General features: G+C 41.6%; 1 protein-coding gene across 3 annotated transcripts in view; it reads right to left on the bottom strand.

Moving 5' to 3' along the window:
- kcnn1a (potassium intermediate/small conductance calcium-activated channel, subfamily N, member 1a) overlaps positions 1-22655 on the bottom strand; it is a 49702-nt gene that overhangs the window by 6287 nt on the left and 20760 nt on the right. Inside the window, exons 2-8 of one of the 3 annotated variants that reach the window (XR_015038021.1) lie at positions 20184-20657; positions 16356-16451; positions 15184-15602; positions 4227-4368; positions 3457-3567; positions 2688-2824; positions 71-140 (exon numbers count right to left, since the gene is read on the bottom strand). Coding sequence is in view for 2 of the 3 variants with exons in the window: in XM_085804230.1 (XP_085660356.1) it covers positions 71-140; positions 2697-2824; positions 3457-3567; positions 4227-4368; positions 15184-15602; positions 16356-16451; positions 20184-20657 (1440 nt within the window). In the remaining variant the exon portion in view is untranslated. Of the gene's footprint in view, positions 1-70; positions 141-740; positions 2141-2687; positions 2825-3456; positions 3568-4226; positions 4369-15183; positions 15603-16355; positions 16452-20183; positions 20658-22655 lie in introns of those variants that run through there. The other 2 variants (XM_085804230.1, XM_085804231.1) reach the window with 2 other exon arrangements.

Genomic DNA, 22655 nt, shown 5'->3' with positions numbered 1-22655 from the left:
GGAACCTTTAAAGTTACTAATAGACTTTAAGTAAGATTTTAAAATCTTCATGGCAAATCAGAGGGCTTACCTTCGCCAGGTCCACCAAGGTGTTGGCCTGATCGTTGAGTTTCCTCTGCTCCATCTTCACACTGCGCAGTCTGGGAGGAGGCACAGGGAGGGTGGGGGGGTGAGGAAGAGGAGGAGGAGGAGGGGAGGAGGGTGGTTTGCAGAAGTGGAGCATAGAGAGACAGGTTGTTTGGGGTCATGATGGGGCAGAGAGGGCCGGTGGGGAAGAAAGAAGGAGGAACAACACATCTATTATCAGCAGTGCTCTCTCATTGATGACACTGAAAAGAGAGAGGACAGCCTGCATGCATCGTAAATGTATGTTGTACGTATGTATACATATCTATATGTATACATATATATAAAAATATATATGTATATATACACATACATATATATACAAGCATTCCAGGTCTTGGTCAATGCAACCAACCAAAACATGCAAATTGAGGAAGCATACTACGCTCATTTTGAAAAAAGTGAAATACGTACATAAAGGCTTCATTGGTAATATTTTATCTTGTTATAACAAGAGCTTTTTCTCATAATGGTGCAATGCTTTCAGCAGCACTGTCATGATATTAAGAGATGATCTTGTTACAATCCCCCCCAAAAAAATGTTTCTAACCCAAAATAGATTAATGGTTACATGACAAAACATGTTTGTTTTTTCCAGCAAGAGAGCAATATGCTTCCATATCAGGACATCCCAAAATCTATGTTTGAAATGAACATTCCCATCTTTCCACCCAAAAGTAAGACATTTAAAAAATAAAAAAAAGATGACATGCCCTTTGTCAGTGCTACACACAGCTCAGTGGTAGGACTTCATATAGACACACTGGTCATTCAGTAAACGTGCAGTGACTGTGAGTGACTGACTTTGTGCACAATGAAACGTGAGTCTTTCAGTGTGTGTGTGTGTGTGTGTGGGATGTCACAGATAAAAGATGAAGGTTGCCAGAAATAAACTGTCTAATCACACTTTTAAACATACTGCAACATGGACATTTCAAATAACTTATACAATGATACATGTTTTGTGCTGCCTCAACATTGCGCCTCCTTATCTCTAATCAAATACATTATAGAACTGTAAGGACTGCAAAGGCTGATGTGAATAATGTGTCATTGTTAGCGGTGGCATCACACAGCCATCATCTGGATGTGTGAGAGGAAGAATTTCCCTGTTCGGCAAATTATGAGACAGGATGACATTCAAGGGCATTTATTCATGTGCAAATCAGTATATCAGAGCAGAGTGAGACTGCTCGCTTACGGCTCTATCTCTGTGGGAAACCGTTTCAGCTCGTATGTGTCTGTTTGCTCGGCTTTATTATCCCTTATGGCTATCGAAGAATTGGGGCTAAAAGCTAAAAGCTCATCTTATTAGCGCAGCACATTATGAGTTCCATTTTATTCTACAAAACCCCAACCTGCATGTTGTGTCATGTCTTTTTGTACTAAGTCATCAATGTCATGTGCAAGCTTTGTTGTTTGATCTCTCTTTGTATGAGAAAGGAATACAAGAAAAGCAAAAAAAAAAAAAAAAAATCAATATAAAGGAAACAGCAAACATTTCAACCTCATTAGAGCTACAGTACATTGCAGTGTGTGTGTTCATGTCATCACAAAACCATCAGGAGTGTAGGATGAGTTCTGCTGATGCAGGTTAATATAGCCTCCAGAGCAGCTATATTAATCATGAGCAACATTATACATAGTAGATGATTATGAACCGCTGGCCAGGCCAACGAAGCTTCAAGCTCATTCTGTGCAAGATGCTTTTCCTTTCACACATTCTCTCCAGACAACCCTCCACTATTGACACCAGTGGCAAAATGTTGATGCTTATTTTTGTTTCATTCCATTCAAAAGGGGGATGGGAGGGAGAGGGAAGTTAATGGAACACTGAAGTAAAGAAAACCAAAAACCAAAATCAGCATCCAGCATTTTTTTTTTCTCTTTTCTTTTTTCGTTTCTCTTTTTTTTTCATGCATGTCAAATGCAGACATGGAGAGAGGAGGAGTAGGAGGATGTTGAGGAAACAGTAGGAGGAGGATACATAGAAGACTCAACTTACTTCTGAGCTCTGCAGTGATAGAGCAAAACAAAGACAGAACACAGTACAGAGTTTTAACCCCACAACATTCACGAAACGAGTGAAACCATTACACTTCTCACTGTAAGCACAGGGTAAAAGGGGGTCGGAGGGAGAGGGGGACGGGGAAGGGAATAGGAAGGACCATTACAATAGATTGCAGTGTGTTTGCTTGTGTGTATGTGTGTGAGAGAGAGAGTCTACATGTGTGTGAGCATAACAATCAAAGGAAATGGCTCTGTAGGAGGACTTTGTAACAAACACTTCAAGTGATTAATACTCAACTACATTTCATCAGTTTTATAGCAATACAACTATTGATACTACAACAAAAATACTTTGTGCCCAAAAATATAATTAAACACAATCACATAGACCGATCATCTTATCAGCTATTTTTCAATATCATACTGTCGATTTTGTTTTTTTGTTTTTATTGTGCATGCTGAGAGACTCCCCTTGGTGGTTGGTGGTGAACAACTCGTATATTTGTCAAACACTGTATTTCACATTCAATCACACAAAACCAATACGGTACAGGACTTACTGGTGAATGGCTTGGAGAAACTTGCGCTGGTGTTTCCGCACCTTGGCGTGATCTATCTTTTTGACCAACTTGGTGTGTTTGTAGATGAGCCAAGTTTCCCTGAGTACATTGGCAGCTGTGTTCTTTACCTGTAAAACAAGGTTGAAAATGACATACATTAGTACAGCAAGAATATAAGGTAGGATACAACCTAACAACTCAATAACATGGAATACAACAAGAACAACGAAAATCTGAACTTGAGTAAGAAGTCACACAAAAAGAGTCGATATAAAAGCATTTAGAGTTAGTTGTGAAAATGCCAGAAATTGTTTAAATATGTGGCAGAAGCTCAGTGGAGCTGATAGTGAGGGAGAGTTCACGTGTTTACAGTCCTCACAATATAAGATTATCGGATTAGCACAAATGTAGGACATCTGCACCATGTAAAACAGTGGCTCCCTGTGCTGGACCCCAGAGGGATTGCAAACTACATCAACACGACTGCAAGATAATTAGTTCGATAAGATGGAGAACAAATGTTCCTGTAAGACATCTTTTTTAACATGTCTCAATCACTGTTTTCCTGTTTTCCCACATTTTCTCTCCAGATTTAATGTAGACCTACTTATTTAGGCCTCTAAGACAAGAGCTGGGAGAACTGAAGAGACCCCTTGGATGGGAGGTGAAACGTCTTCAAGCATCTACAACTACGTGTCCCTGATTAAACTTTTCTTACATAACCATTAGGTGGAGGACACAATAATATGCAACGACTCACTCGTTTGCAGAGTTGTGTGTCCATCATGAAGTTGTGGACGTGCTTCTCAGCCTTGGTCAGCTCCAGCTTCCTGGCCACGACTGCAACCACCAGCGCAGTGCAACCAGCACCCTGTTGCACAAACAGCAGTATTTTTGTTAGCGTTCACTATGCAACTTGTTAATTTAACTAGATTAATTATTAAAAACAATTGAGATCCAACAAACAAACCAAACAAAGCCCCAAAAAAGGAATATCTCCACTTGTCTTGGAACGTTTTATTATAAACAGCTATGAATCAGGCAATTTCAGGTTTCTGTTTTCAGAAACTGTTTGAGATCTTCAGCCAGAAATTGTTTTGAATCCAGTTAATCAGAGAGAAAAACATAAATGCACTGGGCTGTAAATGAAAAGTAAGAAAGGGCTGAAGTATAGAGTATACTGTATGTTTGAATGATGATCAGATGTTGTACAGGAGTTGAATAACGGGGCAAATTTATGTGATAATGACTCTGTTAGTTGTAAAAATGTCAAGTGAAGATTCAATTATTGCAGCGTGGACTCTTTACATGGTCTCTGGTTCTTCACAAATTGAACAAAATCTTCACATACTTAGAAACTCCATACACATTACACAAGAAAAACAAGCCTGACGTTGTGTTTGTTTTTGCAGTCAGTACACATGATAGCTAATGACGAGTGTGGAGCTGAGGTTTAATTTTCTAAGTGTCCCCATCTGAGTTGCCGTGTGACAATGTTGTGTTATGCGAGTGCGACAGAGAGGAACCTACCATAATCCCTGTAAGCAGACACACGCCTTTCCCACAGTACGTGTGTGGTACCATGTCCCCGTAGCCAATGGAGAGGAAGGTAATCGAGATGAGCCACATGGCTCCCAGGAAGTTACTGGTCACTTCCTGTTTGTCATGATACCTGAAGCGATGAAGATAAGCAGAGGAGGGAGACACGGAGTCAGGAAAACTGCACACAGCTTCTTGAACGTGAGCATGCTGGAGAATGACATGGTGCTGTGTGAACCAAACAGGGGTGGTGGGTGGAGGAGGTGGAGGTGGTGAAGATCGAGGAGGAGGAGGAGGAGGAAGAAATCATGGTGCAAGGTTGTTACACCTGTTTTGTAAAGCCAGTTTGGTTCACAGTCTAAAAAACTGAATCCAAGACGATTCTGAGTAACAAAAGTGAAGAAAAAATATCTCTTCAATGGATTTGAGACACTATATTTCATTTCTATTGTTCTTTGCCTTGAGGTCATTTCTATGTGAGACAGTTCAATGGAAAAATATGTTTAATGGGGAGGAAACTTAAACTCACATGTGGGCAGAAAAAAATCAAATAGTGTCATTTTGTAAAGAATTTGATGGAATGATTTCAAACTGAGAGAAAAACCACTGAACATGTGTTTCATGTTCATGTTGACTTACTCTGGTTGTACATTAGCACAGACAGTACAATTTAAGAAAACATGTTTCTAATGACACAGACACATGTCGCTGTAAGTGGCTGGATTAAGAGCAGCGATCAAGTCAGACTTGATTTGAATATGACAACCCAACAATTGTAATGTCAGTGCATCTGAAAATGCATGTACTGCTGCGTTAAATCAAACTAACAATTGGCTTATTGGTCACGGTTTTGCTGCAAATCTTCCTCCATAGAGTTTTTACGTTGCCCACCCCCCACCCCCACCCCCACCCCCAAGAAAAGGTTTGGCAATGCAAATCATCACTTCAAACATGTTGTTTGCTGAAAATAGCTGACAGCCATGCTTGAATTGTCAGTCCAAAGGCCTGCAGTGCATACGCAAAGATATTTTCTATCAAAAAGACACACTGTACAAAGCTGGATTGATGATGACATTCCCATACCTTTTGCAGCAAGACAAAAGTCCATCACAAAGGCAAATCTGCCTTATCAACCCACCCTCATTCAACTTGCCTGATTATTCCCAACGGGCTGTCTAGGAGGAGATCAGATAAGATTTAATTTTGGAGTTAAAAAGCAAACATTCACTAAACACTTTGAGACAACATCTCACCAACATCGTTGTGACAAACAACAGAGATGGAGTCTAATTTCTTGGGATCATATTGAGGCTTTTCTAAAGGGGATTCTCAAAGAGCCAATCATGAATTGAACTATCCAACAGTGGCCCAGCATGTGGACTTAAAATGGCTGGAACAATCACCTCTAATTAGTGCACAAGTCCAGACCAGAACACTTGGGGCTGGACTGTGAAGTTTTTCTTTCCACAAGGAAAAAAAAAGTAAAGATACTGAGTTGGTTTTGTAGAAATACCTGCTCCTCCTTCTCCTCCAAGACAGTTCATTGTTATCAAATATCATAAATGAACTAATCATGCCCTCTGCAGTTCTTTAAACTCCCACTCTCAAGTTTCTATTCATGCTCAAAGTCGGGGGTTGGGGGAATAACTATGACCACTTTTTTTTCCCTCAGTGACAAAAAAGTGTGCAGTCTGTGGGGTTCAAGCTTCTTGAATGACATGCAGAGAAGCAGTCTGTACAATACCATGCAGGAATGAAAAAGATCTGTAAACCTGCATGCGTCAGAGCCAGTATATTGAGAGCAGGGGGGAGCGATGGGGGCAAACCTGGGGTCCATTTAGAGAAGAGAGCCACCTGACAAATAACTGCAGTATCACCAGGTGGAAGGGGGATCGTACGTCTTCTCGGGCAGGGCTTTCATTTGTAAACAGTGGGGTAGGACTGGATGAGTAACAAAGCAAGAAGCTCATTGAATTTGACACCCCTGTCTCTTTTACCTGCATCCCAACACTTCAGCAGCTGCCCTTTGATAGCTGCCAGGGGGCTAAACTTGATCAGCTGGCTAAATATTGTAATTACAAGTGACTAGTATGTTAATTTCATTTATCTTGTCATCAAGGCGTGCAGAGTGAGTCATGTCTTCAAGGCAGGCAGAAATGTGCAGCACCTTATAGCACAGTGAACAAAGTATTACAGTGGATTACGGAGGCCTTCTCTCTGGTTTTAATCATAAAACTCTTGCTTTCTATTTTGCTAATGCCAAAAGTGGCAATATGTTTTTTTTTCTTTTCTACACACATGTTTCAATAATTCTCTACTCTGAAATAAGAGTAGAAGACAGCAACACGGGAACAGAGACAGAAGCTGGATGGGGAGCTAATCAATCGCATTTGAAGGCTCTCAATATACTGTGTCAAGTTTTGGAATAGCATGGAGAAGAGCTGGCACCACTTTCAACCTATTCCACGACAAGAAGTATATAGTTTCTCGAGCAGACAGTTTTATCCCCCACTGTTAAAGTCTCCCTCACAGACACTCTGCAGCAGAGCATTACCCTGACTTCCTTAAATACTTCAGACATGACAGTATTTATCCACTGCTGTATAAAATAATACTGTAATTTACTTCCAAACAAGCTCTAAAACTTACTGCTCCAGCCGTGCGTTTGAGGAGTACAGCATGAATCACACAACATAAGACAAAAAAGGTGACATGTCTCCAGCTAAACACACAACTACACAGGTCAACAACATCAACATCAACAACAGCAGCAGCAGCAGCAGCAGGTACTGTAACAGCAGTGTGCTTCTTTATCAGTCTCTTCAATCCATCACCAATTTATGAACTCTGCATGTTAGGCAGATGTAAAACAATCACTGGGATGTTTTCTGTTTAAATGCCCTAACAAACAATTCCCAGCCATTAAATTTTTTAGCTGCCACTGTGTATAGGTGAGATTATGATACATATGATGAGTACTGGAAATATACAGCAGTCAAAGCTGACAACACAGCCTTTGATCAAACAGAAAAGTAATGATGGTTCCAATGTAAGAGCCACACATTTCCCTCTGCCAACACAAACACACACACACACACACACACACACACACACAGACATACGTACACACACACAAGCGCGTGCGTGCACGTGCACACAAACCACAGGGAATATACCAAATGTTCAGTTGAAAACACTACAATATTTGCTATTTCTGATTCAAAACAAAAGGAAAGCCTTTGAACATGCAGGGTTTGATAATTATTACGCTGAATGAAACACAACTAAACTCCAGTCTCAATGGTTTTCAGCGAAAGACAAGTTCTTGTCAGTGATTTTTTTTTTCTTTTTTACTGTAAGATTTAGGCGTCATTTTTACAGTAAGTGCCTCAAATCCATGAAATCTGTGAAACCACCAAGACTCTCTGCTCAAAATGAGGATAATGAGTCACAGTCAGCTTCCTAAGAAGAAAGCTGATTGAAGTATCAAACATTATAATGCTATTTTTGTGTCCCAAAAATATACATCTGGTAAAACTGAACAAAGATAGACTGGATAGATAGATAGATAGACTGGATAGATAGATAGATAGATAGATAGATAGATAGATAGATAGATAGATAGATAGATAGATAGATAGATAGATAGATAGATAGATAGATAGATAGATAGATAGATAGATAGATAGATAGATAGATAGATAGATAGATAGATAGATAGATAGATAGATAGATAGATAGATAGATAGATAGATAGATGTAGAATCCAAGATGTATATTTCATACTTTCTTGGTGAGAGCCACAGACTTGCTCCTCTGTCGTTCAGCTGCAACAACAAAGCAAACGACTTCCACCACAGTGAAAAGTTCCTCTTTACCATTCTGCAGCCATCGCCTGCGTACAATAACAGCACTTCCCCTTGTCCTCCTGCATTGGGCTTCACATCAACAAAAACAAATGTAAAAGATTTTTCCACGAGTGCAAGTGTTGTTGATCTAAATGAATTTGAGCGCTGGCTGAGATAACTTGGGGACAAATATGTTGGGATGCTCCGTGGGGAGCGTGTTAGTTGCAGTAAACATGAGCAGATTAAACTCAAAAGTGATGATGACCTAATTAAAAAATCTGCAAACCTAACAGTGTCTTTACAGAGCAGCCAATATGCAAAGCAAGCAAGCAAGCAGCAGCAACAGCACATTTGAAGTGGATGGTGCACATATCTTAAAATTAACGGGCAATTTTATGATATGCACATTTTATAGTATGGTTCCAAGACTAAAACAAATACATCAAAAGTTATTCTATCAACACATTTGCATAATGTTTTAATTGCAAAACAATCTGGATATAATTATTTGGCATTATTTGAGAATCACAATATCTAAAACAAACATTTTAATGTAGTTAAAGTTACTATTAGTCATGATGGCAGCATTGCCCTATTGAGTCAGATACACCGTTTAATCAGATTCCTACTCCCCAGAGGCTGAATCCTCCGACTAATTCTTACTTTTCTACCTGAGGTCCATCAGGTTTGTGTTCTGAATCGAAAACGACTGCCAAAAGTCCTGCCGATCAGTCCCATAAAATACACATTCATGTTCCCTCAGGATGATCACCAGGTCAAAATTTTTCACTTATGTTCTATTAGATCTGATGACTTTCCCATCAGCTTCATTAAAGATGATGAACATGACAAACATTATACTTGCTAAACAGCACCATATTAACACTGTCACAGCTTGTGAGTGTGCTGACACAAGCATTTAGCTGAAAACAGCACAGTGCCAAAGTACAGCCTTATGGAGATGCCACAGTAGCGTGTCTGTAGAGTCATGTCAAAACTGTATGTTGTACCTTTAGGGAACAGAGAACTACAGGTACATAAAGGAACTATTTGGAAAGTTACTCAAAGTTATTTCTAGCTCAGAATATACATCTCTATTTGGAGAAACAGCGACTTTGTGTCACCCCATATTTTCTGTACTGTTTCCCTGTGATGTGTTAGTGTTAGACTGGTTTCATTATACTACGTGTCACATCTTATTGATTTTTTTTTTCCATTCACTGCAATTAAAACGTGTATTCAGGGGAGAGAATGTAATACCTGCCTTCATGTCTTGGCTTTATGCCAGAGTTTAACAATGAATGATTTCTTAAAACACACTTGACCAGCTGTGGGGCTCAATATCACAGTGACCCTTTATCTAAAAATCATACATGAGGGGATGTCACAGTCACACAAGGTGTGCTGTAATTATACATTAGCTAATTAATTAATATTAAGTATAAAACCAGGAGAGAGGCATGCTGTATGACAGAAAAGATGTCAGCTTTCCTTTAAGCGTGACACTGTAGCATGATGTCACTGCCTGCCTGTTGCACCAAATGTTTATTTGTAGCCAAGCTCTGAATGATTTTACTTTACCAATAGCAATATGATTGCACTTTAATAATGAGCTACGCCTAATGTATTGCTGCCAACCAACTAAGACGTGATTCCAGAAGTGAAGAACTGCTCGGATTTGCTGACTTGCAGTTTTGGCAGCGAGGCAGGCTTCAGGCTTCAGTTGCAAGAAATGATCAAGTGTGTGTTTGTGCATCTCATCCAGACTAATTAAACTCCCAAAGAGTACACCACAGTGATCTAACCAGTGAAATTTCCTGCAAGTCATCCTACTGCAGATGCTGAGGTAAAAGTTGTCGGGTGGAGAAAGCTCTTCACACAGTCTTGTACTGTAGCACTACCCCTTGCAAACTTTCATATTTAAGATGAGAAATTCAGTCAGGCCTTTTTCTTTGACCTGCTGCGAGCGTCCTTCTTAATCTACAAGGCCACCAGACAGGAAGCGTCGATCACGAAGCCCTTAATCTTAATGTTTCAAGGCTGGAGTGTGGTTATGTCTCTGGGGTTATCAGATAGCAAGTATTCTATTACAGATGTTCCACTGAATTTGACTGGAGACACGTGCAAAAGCACATTCAGCAGTGAGCACCGCAATCCCAGTCTCTGCCATCATGCAACGCAAAAGACAACTGTAAACAAACCTGTGCTCATGCTCAGGCAATTCTTTTTTGAATTAAGCTTAAAAAAATCTGCAGTCGATGTGTTACCTGGTGGCATTGTACTTGTCATGGTGTACATACCAAACCCGCTTGGTAATACACACCTACATGACTGCCCTGGCTCAAGTCTTTTATCATTTTCTGCAGTAAGACTTCAACAGGATAATCAAAGGCAACTGTCAAAACTCAGCTTAGTTTAGTAAACGCTCCGAAATCAAACTCTAATTCTTATCTGTTTCTACAAGTACTGTAGATGAGCATTAGGCACCAAGAAACCGAGACATTAGGCAGATGGCAGCACTTCACGGTCACAGCAGCTACATAAGAGTTTTGATGTTACCACTGCTAGAAAGGCTTTCATAGCACTTATTGTAACCCTCAGATAGAAAAAAAATAATCATTATAAAAACCGATTGTAGCTTTTGGATGTCATGTGCATCTCTAAGTGGGCCTAAGAATAATAACAGAAACATGTACTGTAGAGGCACAACTGACTTTAAACAACTTCTATCTGTCTTTTTTTAAGTAGAGACCAGCACTTGGTTCAGTAAATGATCCTCAGTGCATATTCTGATGGTATCTCTGGACGTTTATCACCTCCACACTCCTTGTTCCTTGTTATGCAAACATGCTTTATGGGCTCTGTATACTTTGCCATAGGCTGCAATCAATACTCTGCCTGCAGAGTGTGCATGGTTTAAAGCACGTTATCAGATCAAGTCATCAAACCATAGAGAATCCACCTGTCCTTGAGGTTGCAGCCCTTTGTGGAGGAGATGCATTTTAAAGAGATTTTAGCTGATGGTAAAAGTCTATTAGACACTGACAGTGGTACAACGTACACATATATTTATATAGACAGTTCTCTTTGTGAGTCTTGGGGTTCAGTCGTTTGTTTTTAATGGTTTTTCAATGAGCAGTGTTTTTGTTCTGCAGCGGCCGTCCACCTGATTTGTTGGTATGTGTGGACAGAAATTCTTAGAGAGACTCAACGTCTTGAAGCAAATGGCTAAATTTGACTTCAGTCAGTAGAATAAAGGAGGTATGTTTTGAATGCAATGATGCTGGATCATAACAAATTGAAAGGTACATCAGCACTTGCAAAGTTGTGCCTGTTCAGTGATGGATCTTTGTGTTTGCACTAATCTACCTGAATATTTCATGCAAACCTGTGGTTGGTGTGAGAAAGTTCAGGTTGCACTGGTGTGTGTTTCTCCGGTTAGAGGTTTGGACAGTGTGTTCTTGGCTGGCACTGTTTGTGTCTTGTGGCTAAGCGATGACACAATCTGGATGTCAGACCTTGGGTGTAGGTGTAGCTGACTAGTAACTCAAGCCTGATAATCCAGAGCCGTGCTCTGAGGGAAAGTCAGCTAAACTTTCTGAGAGCTTGTCTTTTACATAGCCTACGGGTCCTCGCTGGAGAAAGCGAGGTGAGAAACAGCAGTCTCATATCGCCTTGAAATAGAGCGTTTTGTTTCAGATAACAGAGTTAGAACAGGAGAGGAAGAGAATTAGATAACAGTTAAAGAGAAAAAGGAGCGAGAGACCAGGGAGGCAGGCAAGGCATGCATGCAAGTGTGTAACTGAGTTCTGGCCGGACTGGGCCTGCTTCTCATGGATAAGGAAAGGCAAAGGGACAGGGGAGTATTAGTAGGGAGAGATGAGGAAAAACTGCAAAGCATGCCACGTTAGATGGGTACAGTAAGAGATCTGCAAAGGATCAGTCAGGAGTAAGAGAGAGAGAGAGAGGGAGGGAGCCTTATGGTGGTGAGGGAGAAGCCAAAAGAGCTTAGTTAAGGAGCTTAGTTGAGGTAGGTTAGCTCCGAAGATGGGCTGTATCAAGAAGGAAGGGAAAGGGGGGCCAGTGACCAGAGTTAAATCCATCTACTGTAACATTAGCATCCCTCCAACCCCTCCGCCCCTCTCTGCTCCTCTGGTTGCCTGTCTTTCATTCCCCCCAACTAGGCATTTTCCAGGTAGAATCTGTGCTCGTCCAATCTCACATCCCTTCGATTGGCTCAGATGCGTGGTCAATGTGACTGTGTAACGGCGCATTCAAGATACAAAAGTCACAAACAGCACTTTGGGAAACAAGCGCCTCTTTTTTCCCCCCACCTTTTATATATATTTATTTATTTATTTTTTTTACTGAAATGATCGATAAGTAAACATGGAAACCCGCATGCTGTTTCCATGTTTACAAGAGGAGGGGACGAAGGGGGATGAGGACATTCGGTTCATGGATGTAAACAAAAACTGGAGACACTGCTTTCAATGCAGAGAAAACTCCTCCTTTAATTAATAAGAGTGTCTCCATTTCAGAAACAGGCAATGCCTTCCTTCCTTCCTTTACCTGGCTACCTCTGAACTGCGTAACATGAGTCTACGTGTTTGCCGAACAAAATCATGCTCTGCTAGATAAGACACACCCCAGACCACGATGAGATTAACTAGTGTGCAGAATGACTTGACATTTGCCCTCTCCTTGGATATTCAGACCTCTTTTTGGAGACAATGTCTAGAGCAGAATCTTTGCAGCAGAAGCCACAAAAGTCCGTGGAAAACCACTACAACACTGTTCAATTAATTTTGTGAGGGGAGACACATAATGGGATGGTAATGTGTGAACACAAAGAACAGAAAGGCTTTTGCTCCTCTGCAAATCTTTGGAGTTGCTGTTAAAAAGACTTTTTGTGCTGTATAGATCTATAACAATTGCATAAGGAGAGGGAGAGAAAAAATGAGAAAAGACAAATTGCCCTCTGGCAGACTCGTGAAGGTGACTTGAAGGAGTTGCTCCATTTTAGCACAAATTTCCTCCTCCTCCTCCTCCACCTCCTCCTCATCCACCTCCTCCTCCTCCTCCTCCTCCTCCTCCTCCGGTCCCTACCGGCCTAACACACAACAGTTAGCAAAGAGACGCTTGCTTCAAAATGCTGCTCACACTGTTGGTCTCTGCTGTCCTCCTATAGCCACTAACAGCCTGTTTTCTTAGCAGAGGGATGGTGCCACTTTCATACCACCTAGAGGGCCTACCTAATCCTCCTTTGCCAAACTTTGGAAAGGATCATCGGTTAACTGTTAACTGGGCTGCCCTTTCTCCCCGCTATCACCCCCCACCCTCCAAACCCTACTCAGGGCAGCAGTGGCGCCAGCTCGGTGCAAAAATGATAAAGTTGATTTTTCCACGGCTAGAGAACGAGGACTCACATGGTATCCCTATGGAGCAGCATAGTGGGGAAATAGAAAGTACAACAAAACATTATACAAACACATACACACACACATGCACACACACACACACACACACACACACACACACACACACCTACACGTGCATGCTTGCACCCATCCGTCGTAACACGCATAGACATACGTACACAAATCCACCCAGCTGAGCACACATGTTATTCTGAAACTGAAACCAAAAGACTGACGGCATGCACTGCTCATGGGAAGTGTGTCACAGAATGTGTGAATGCGTGTGTGAGCAAACCGATCTACCAAGACTCTGCCAGAGATCTCACCTCATCGTCTATTTAAATTCAGATTTCCATATTGACACCAGCATGCGGTAGGATTAGGGATGTGCAGTGTCAAAGGTCCAATCATGTCAATTTCTAGCCGATTTAGGATACTTCATGAATTTAAGGTGGGGAATAATAAAGACAGGCAGAGGAGGTATGTAGCAACAGCTATAAACTGGACCATGTGGAGACATTATGACATTCAAGCTCGACTTCGTGTTGTTTTTGAACAACACAAATCTCAAGTGAGGGGTGCGCTCTGTTACACCTCACTGTCCTGCCTCTGCGTCCCAGTGGAGCTGGTGTCAAAGATCAGCGGATTGAGTTCCCCCCAAGTGAGGCTCAAACCCACCAGCCAACACTTCAGAGGTGCGACGGGCGCCGAGAGGATCCGGGGGTCGGGCGTGCGAGGGGGGAGGGCGGTGGTTAGTGACAGGTGTTAACACGGGAGAGGGGGGGGTAGTTAAGAGGAGAGGCGGAGGAAGGGAGGGGAGATACTTAGTAAAAGCAGGCGAGGCGAGCTGCAGGAGGACATTGAGCATCTGTAGTCAGGGCCCGGCTGAAAGACTGAGAGCAAAGCCTTCCTCTGAGCCGAGGCTTAACTTTTACACTGCAGCACATGTACAGTATCATATTGGGTCTGACAAGAACTGCTGCTATAGATCTTCGACTCTCCACCCACCCTACTCAAGTCCCCTTTCCACTCCAACTATGCAAAAATGACTTTAAAACATCAAAGCTGGCATTAACGTCTCATTTCCCTATGCAAATGCAAAACGAGAGAGAGAGAGAGAGAGGGGGAAAAAAAGCTTTTCATTTCTCCCTGCCTCTTTCATTTTCAGTGAGAATCATTGCTGCCCCCTTGAGATGAAGCCCGATGCGCAGTTTTGGGGAGAAAACGGGTTAGGGGATCCTGGGGGCTGCTCTGCATTACCAAAACAAACCATTCAGCAAACAAACAATTAGACACTCATGAATTATGGACAAGCCATCTAAAATAGCAATAAAAACAAGGAGTGGGGAGTCGTGGAGCAATTGCTGAGCTAATGAAACGTATGTAAGGGTGTTTTTAAACAGTCAGGCAGTGAGGTAGTGTGTGGGCGTGTCTGTGTATCAATGCCTTCCTGTACACATGTGTACAGCAGTGACGTGTGGCCTATTCCACACATCTCTGTGGACCAGTGCAGATGAGCGACAGAAAACAAGGTAACACTGAGAAGCATGGGACAAAACAGTGACGAGAGTGAAGGAAGAAAAGGTGTCTAGTAATCCACAACGTGTGATTTGTGCATCAGCCATTTGGTTTTTCAAATCGTCCGTTATTCGGTCATATTATTCACAACCCCGTGTTTACCTCTCACAGACGCGCACAGTCCATGCAGCAATGATCCAGGAGGATATACTGAACACGAGCAGAACAGTTCCCGGACAGATGGTCATAAGGGTCTTCATGACAAAGCGTGTGTTGAAGTTGATCTTGTTGAGGGCGCCGATGCTGCGAGACGAAGCGTCCGTGAACAGTTTGCTGTGGAGTAACATGACCCTGCCGATCAGGTAGAGTCTCAGGAACATGGGGATGGAGAGGATGATGTCCACATCGGCGTCGGCCACCGACGGCGTGTAGGTGAAGGCCAGCCGCGCCGTCCAGGTGAACACGTACTGGCCCGGGATGGGATGGATGGCACACACCAGCAGCTCTAGCACGATGAAGAAGATCCGCTCATACGTCATGGCTATCCTCCAATCGTCCGCACCATTGTCGACCATAAACAGCTGAAGAGAAACAGAAAGACGTCAATGAGCTGTATCACCATCTCCTTCTGTGTGCCTCTTTTTTTTTGTTTGATATTTGACATTTTAGTTTCTTTCACCCTCAATAACACTTACATGTATTTATCATTACACAGTTGGTAGACTTTTTTTAGTATTACTATGTATATAATATATAGTTATTTAAAATTCTAGGCAAGATCCAGTGAGGTAAATTCAGTATAAAATCCAGGAGGAAACTTTTTCAAATAATTTATCACATTTTGATCTTAATTTACAGGTATAAAACAGATCAAACAGGTCAAACAAAGAGAAATACTGAACAGGGAATGTAATCCAAAGTAACTTTAAACCAAACTGCATATTAAAACCATAAATGAGACGTAGTAAATTCTAACAATAAAAAGACAATAAGGAAGAAATTGATTGACATGTTTTAAATAAAAGGAAAAGAGAGATGCTGTCAATAAACTGAACGTTGTTATATTAAATCAAATAAATGTTGCACATGTGGATGTTTGACTAGGCTATATAATGATTAAAATAATAATCAATGTAGTTTAATTAGCATACACCCATGTGTGTGGTATTTTCATGTTAGCATGGCAAAAACAATATTCCAGCTGTTTTTAGTTGCCAAACAAGAAACCTTCCTCCTCCTGCTATTATTGTTGCTATCATCATTATCACCACACTGATCCCAAAAGCTGCTGGTATAATGAATAAATTGTTGTTTTTTTTGTGTGATAGACTCACCTGGATTTCCCGGGCATGGTACATTATTATAAGACCAAGCAATATAACAGTGGAAAGGCTGATAAGGCATTTCAGTGCAAATGAGTATGAAGATTCCTGTGGTGAGAGAGAGAAAAAAGAGGGGAAAAAAAAATTAGAAACAGCCATTTTAAATTGAAACAATTATTTATTACGATATAAATTTAATCTCATAAATAGAAATCATAGAAAGATAAATTGTGAATTTATTGTCAATGGTGCACTTTCCATATTTTGAGAGTCTCTATTTAGCCTCAATAGGTGGCAACAGTGATTGTTTTCTGAGTTGTATGTTACTGCTTAGCAACAGGGTGAACTGAGGTAGTTGGGAAAAACAATTCAATGTGAAACCTGAGAATATTCATATCTGATTGGTTTAGAAAAGGAACATGACCAATTAAACATACGCATACACATAAGAACATGCATGCAAAATATATACAGTCACATACACACAATAGGACACACACACACACACACACACACACACACACACACACACACACGCAGACACACTACTGATTAGTTTAAATGTCTGACTGAGAGCAGATAATGGGGTTTTACACACAAACAGTCAGGATGTTACTAAACAATGCAGACGCAGGTGTAGGTGCAGCCTGATATTATCTGTGGATGCCGTTCCCCACCATCTAAACTACCAATTAATCAAAGCCCGTCACTAACAGGGGGACTTTCCATTTAATGGTAGGTGCAGAAAAGGCAAGGCTAGCATTAGCAGGGGGGCCACCACAGTGAGCGTTGCAGGTGATAAATGGGCCAGCTGCATGCTAATGCAGCAGTGTGTGCGTGTATGTGTGTGTACGTGGGGGCCATAGATCTCGGAAATGAGAACCTGTACCACTCAAGTACCCCCCTCTATGTCGGTAAAATGCCATTTGATAAATCAATTTAACAACGATGATGTAAAAATGCCGCTCTGTAGCAGGCTAATGATCAGAGGGTTGTTATTTTAATAACGATGCCAACAAACAAATGACAAAGACAGCAAGTGGAAATATTGCTCATAATCGTTAGTGCGATGACAGTGAGAGCTGCTCAATATTACTCCGTCCTTCGGTGGTCCATATTACAGAATGTATTTTTAGCTGTCAACTAGATTGCTTTGCCCCTCAGGTCAGCTACATGTTCGGAAGACAGTCTAATGTCTGAAATTGTTTTGAGAAGTCCCTGGTGAAATAACATTGAGTAAACCAATTAATCCACCTGCCAGAGGTTCAAGGATTTTTCAGTCCCAGCGCTCACTCCTCTTAACGCATTTCCCTCCTTCAGGACTTAGAAATCCTTGGCGGGGCCTCAAGTGTCTGCTGTGTGATGTGACCATCCCCTGCACATGCTACCTGCCTGATGTGGGGGACGGGGGGAGGGAGGGGGGGAGGAAGGGAGGGCGGAGTTTGCCACTCAGAGATGGGAGGTCATTTCCATTTCAGCTGAGGTTAGCTTGATGAATGGACTGAACCCTACTCAGTAACAGTCACAGACAAACGTATTGACTTTCTTAAAACCCCATAAATCATCCTATGGATTACTACACCACTTACTATATTGTGCACACACGCACACACACACACACACACCCCTGTGCAATCAAAAACACATTTGAAAAATTCAAATCCACTGACAACTGGAAAAATAAGTCTATCCCTTGTGAAAGGAACCAACAATTGTAATTCACAACTCGCATATTCAACTCAGTGCTGACGATTTTCTACAGTGCACCAAAAGCTTCTATAGGGCCTAACGTTTGAGGTTTCAGCTGACATACAATATTTCTGACAGTCTAGATCATGAATTAAAAGCTTTTTGGCAGGAGACTCAAACTTTTGGACGTCAAAGCATCTTAAACAGCACCATATTTTGAAAATGCTCCCTTCTCACAGCTGCAGCAGCATGCAGCAATACTGTAACTTTAACGCCAAAATATAAATCTGAAAGGCCATTATACAATATGTAAAAAACAAACCAAAAAAAGAAAAAAACACTTTTTCTGGAAGCCACCTTTCCTTACAGTAAGATGCTGCAGTATGCTCGTCTGAATTCTTTGGTTGTGGCAACATAACAGTTTCCCAGCAAAATCAAAAAATATGTATTTTTCGGTATTCTGGCTACATATTTTTTCTTCTAGCCAGATAATAAGGTTGGTTCCTCAGCCCATGTCCAATCCACATACAGCATGACTGTCACATACTTCCACATTTGGCACACAAATAGAAAACCTTCTTGGCTGTCAGTCAACATTAGAGGGCAACAGCTGGAATCAGCCTGGATACGGACATGTGGGCTAAATTAAGGCTAACGAAGCAGGCATACCCTGAGACAGGAGTGTCATTGTGCTTAAATTTTAAGACTTGACATATCCATTTTGAAAGGATAAATTCAAACCAATGGTTGCCAAAGATAGAAAACAAATACAGTATATTGTGTTCTGTTTTAATGTTAATGCTGGACAAAAAAATATTAAAAGTCAACAGCAGTGACAAACCCTCAGACAACTGTTAACTAACCGTGAGCATTAATGTCTCTCTAGAGCCCACATCTTTTTTGTTTCAGTCTTAACAATTTTATCAACTTCCACAACAGTAAAAGTTTGGAGGTAGGTTGTGAACATAGTACTTCTACTACTAAAACTGTTTGCTAACATGTTAAGATATTTCTTAAACATACACAAATGTGCTCAAAGTAACAACAATCTTCAAGCACAGGCCTCAGTATTCAGGTTTTCCCTCTCATACAGCTGTATTGTTGAAAACATGGTCTTCTTGTGAAAGACACATAAAGACACCTGTTCTGTGACCTATCACATACTGCAGTGCACTGCAATGTCAGCTCCAGAGTAAACAGACGAGTAAATACCATGGTAAAGGCAGCTCTAAATGCACTGAGTGAATGATATTCTGTCATAAACACCCTGACGCAGCAGAGCTCATTGGCTGACACAAAAGGACAATAACAGGTCAAGGGGTGGTGACTTGGTCACCGTGACCCTGAAGCTGAAACTGCCTGCTGGTGTCCTTGCTCAAGGGTCTCACTTGTTCCAATACCATGCTGCGTCATCTCCGCTCTGATCTGATCTGAGAGTGGAAGGAGGCTCTTGGGCATTACTAAGAAACATCTGGAACTTCATCTGACTGTTCACTTTATCTCTAAGTGTCTTTATGTCCTCACTGTATTAAGATAGATAGATAGATAGATAGATAGATAGATAGATAGATAGATAGATAGATAGATAGATAGATAGATAGATAGATAGATAGATAGATAGATAGATAGATAGATAGATAGATAGATAGATAGATAGATAGATAGATAGATAGATAGATAGATAGATAGATAGATAGATAGATCTGCATTTTTCTCTCCTCTCCTGCTGTGAGGTTGTGATTTTAGATGCTGGCTTCAAAGGGAATTACAGAAACCCACAACAGCCAACCAGGAGAGAAACCGTTGCTGTTGCTCGGCTCTAATCTAATGCCAATAATGAAAAATTTCGACCACAAACAAAACCAGGCCCGCAGTCAAGCATTTACAGAACAGAACATTTTACAAGGCGAAATCTGAGATTTAATCCATTGGGCAGACTATTAGTCACTGTGCAGATCACATGACGCTAAGTTTTATTAGTATTTGTGCCATATTGCCAACACCTTTGTTAGATAATGTATGTCAGTGTCTGTGTTAATAATCACTCTTCATACATCTGACAGCTGCCAACCCCACACAACTCAAAACTTAACAATAGCGATGACAACACACAAAGCGCCCACTCATGCATCACACACATGCCCAACCTACCTTAGTGTAAACCCCCCATGACAGTTCCGTCTCTGTCACCATGACGACAATCCCAAACATCCCGAAGATGAGTGCGTAGTCGCTGAGTCGCTTCCGCTTCTCGAACAGCGCCCTCCGGTGGCCAAGCTTGTAGCCAATGTCCCTGTTCTTCTTTTGCGGCGCCCTGCCTCCGCCGCGCCCGCTGCCCTCCCTGACCAAGCTCTCATTGGACGCCTTGCTGGGGTCTTCGCCGCCGTTGCCCTTGGACACCACCACCTCCAGGCCAGAGCTGTGCAGCGTCTGCAAGGGCTGCGTCTCAGAGTCGAGCTCCGCGAGGTTGCGGCGCGACGAGGACGCCAGGCTGCCCACTAGTGGTCTCCCCACTCCGCCATTGTACTTGCAGGTGTTCATGGCTATCTGAGGGAGTCGGCCACTGCTCTCGGAGAGGGAGGGCTTGGATCCAGCATGGCTCAGCTTCTTCTGCTCGGTAGTGGCCTGGTTACAGGGAGGAGAGTGATAAATACAATACTATCACAACAAAAAGCTTGTAAAAAAAAAACTGACAGTAGACTGAAGAGGGACACGCATACACATACACACACAGGTGGACTTTAAATAGAGCATTGATGTGGGAGTTATATCTGTGTGGCTCTGGAGAGGGCATAGAGAGAGAGAACGATCTTGCAAAACAATTTTTGGTTATAAAAGTGGACAGACTTAGAACTCAGCAGGACATGTGGCCAACGTACAGTACGAACCCAAAATATCAACAGTTCTGATACTCCAAGGTCTGTTTTCCTCTGCAATACAACACTAAGAGCTGGTGAGAGTGGTTGCTCATTAAGAATCATTTATATCTGTGTTGGGAATAAACGCTGCAGTTTCACACTTCTACAGCTAAACACGAACTGTCAAGAATTCCCCTTGTGTTTTTCCATTATTGGACAGTATGTTTCATGTGTAGCAGCTTTTCCTTCCAGAAAATGGCATCAAAACTAGATGGCTCAAAAACAAATAAATAATGGATGGACTTTGATGTATAAATAAAACCATATAACCAATATTGGACCCTACAAAGTGCAGAAAATTGAATCTTTGCGCTGCACAAATTTAGATATGAATGATTAATGTCCGGCATGACCCTGTTTCCTGTCAGAGAAACACTCTCTTCCCCTGCAGAGACGAGACACGGGCTTCCCAAACGAGAGCAGAGACGAAGAAAACATCTTCTCAAATCAGGCGTGCCACCGAGAATCTGGCTTTTTCAAGAGTGAAAACAAGGGAAACCATTTGTTTTGCAACTCGGAGGATATTGTATACTGTACATGCGTGTGAGAGGCAGGGCAACTTTGGAGCAAGTTGAAGAACACGTTGATACTGGCACGAAGAACGATGTTCAACCAATACATTATCCAGTTTTGAATGACGTAGGAGAGAGAGCACCTTAAACTTCTTTTACTTACATCACCTGCACATTTGTTTTCCAACCTGATGCCATGGTGACTCTTCTCTTCTTACATTCAGCCGTCTATCGTATCTGCTCTTCCTGGCAGATAGGAGCAAGTCTCTGTCCCAGTTACACAGACAGAAAATGTTCTATCCATGCAGACGCTGTAGAGCAGTCACCCCAGAAGCATCTATCTGCCTGTCTATCCCCTGCCCTTCAGAGACTCAGCTAGATTATCATAATGGGTTATGAAAACTTCACATGGAACAGTGCTTTTTCCGAAACAAGTCGGGGGGTGTGTGATAGCACCGCTGGCCCTTTTTATTAGCCTTGACAAAGCATGCCTAATGCCTTTAAATGTGCTGGTGGGAATAAAGAAGGGCGGCCCTAATGGAAATTTACTAACTCCGGTCCTGTGATGCTATCGTCTTGCGCATATTGTGGCTCCATGAGAACAGGACTAAAGGTTAAGGATTAGTGCAGCCCATAGTGTTTCTAATCCCCTTTTCTGTATTAAATTGCTTTTTAATCTGTGCCATTAGGACCCCTCTACACTTTTGAAGACTGCGCAGTGAGTGAACTTTTGGTTTGAATGACAGGAAATACTGCAGAAAAAGATACTGATATGGCAATAATGGTCAAGATGAAGTTCTTTATATGAGGATAAAAAGTAGAACAGAAAGTACTGGACTTTGAAAAAACTGATCTCGGTTCAACAAATTAAGATAATAAGTTCCTTCAAGATGCTCAGTGTGTTTTGACTAATTTGCACACTGCAAAATGTGAACTCTTGCAGTTTACAACAAAAAGAGCAAGAGGTGCAACAAGAATCGGTCCCTACATTTAATTATTTCACTGTTTCAAAATGTTTCGATGCAAACTTGAACTAGCATGGATTTTGGCAACTCAACACACCAGTACAGCAGAGATGTGCATAGTATGATTTAAGTTCAACAACGTTTAAAGAAAGAAAAATATCATCATTATTGCCAGTTTCTGCAGTGATTAAGCATCATACATGCAGAAATGTTGTTGAATTGAACTTA

This window comes from Trachurus japonicus, chromosome 17, assembly GCF_045865225.1.
Source record: "Trachurus japonicus isolate A0001 chromosome 17, Traja_1.0".
Taxonomy (NCBI): domain Eukaryota; kingdom Metazoa; phylum Chordata; class Actinopteri; order Carangiformes; family Carangidae; genus Trachurus; species Trachurus japonicus.
This window is presented reverse-complemented; position numbering and strand designations above follow the sequence as displayed.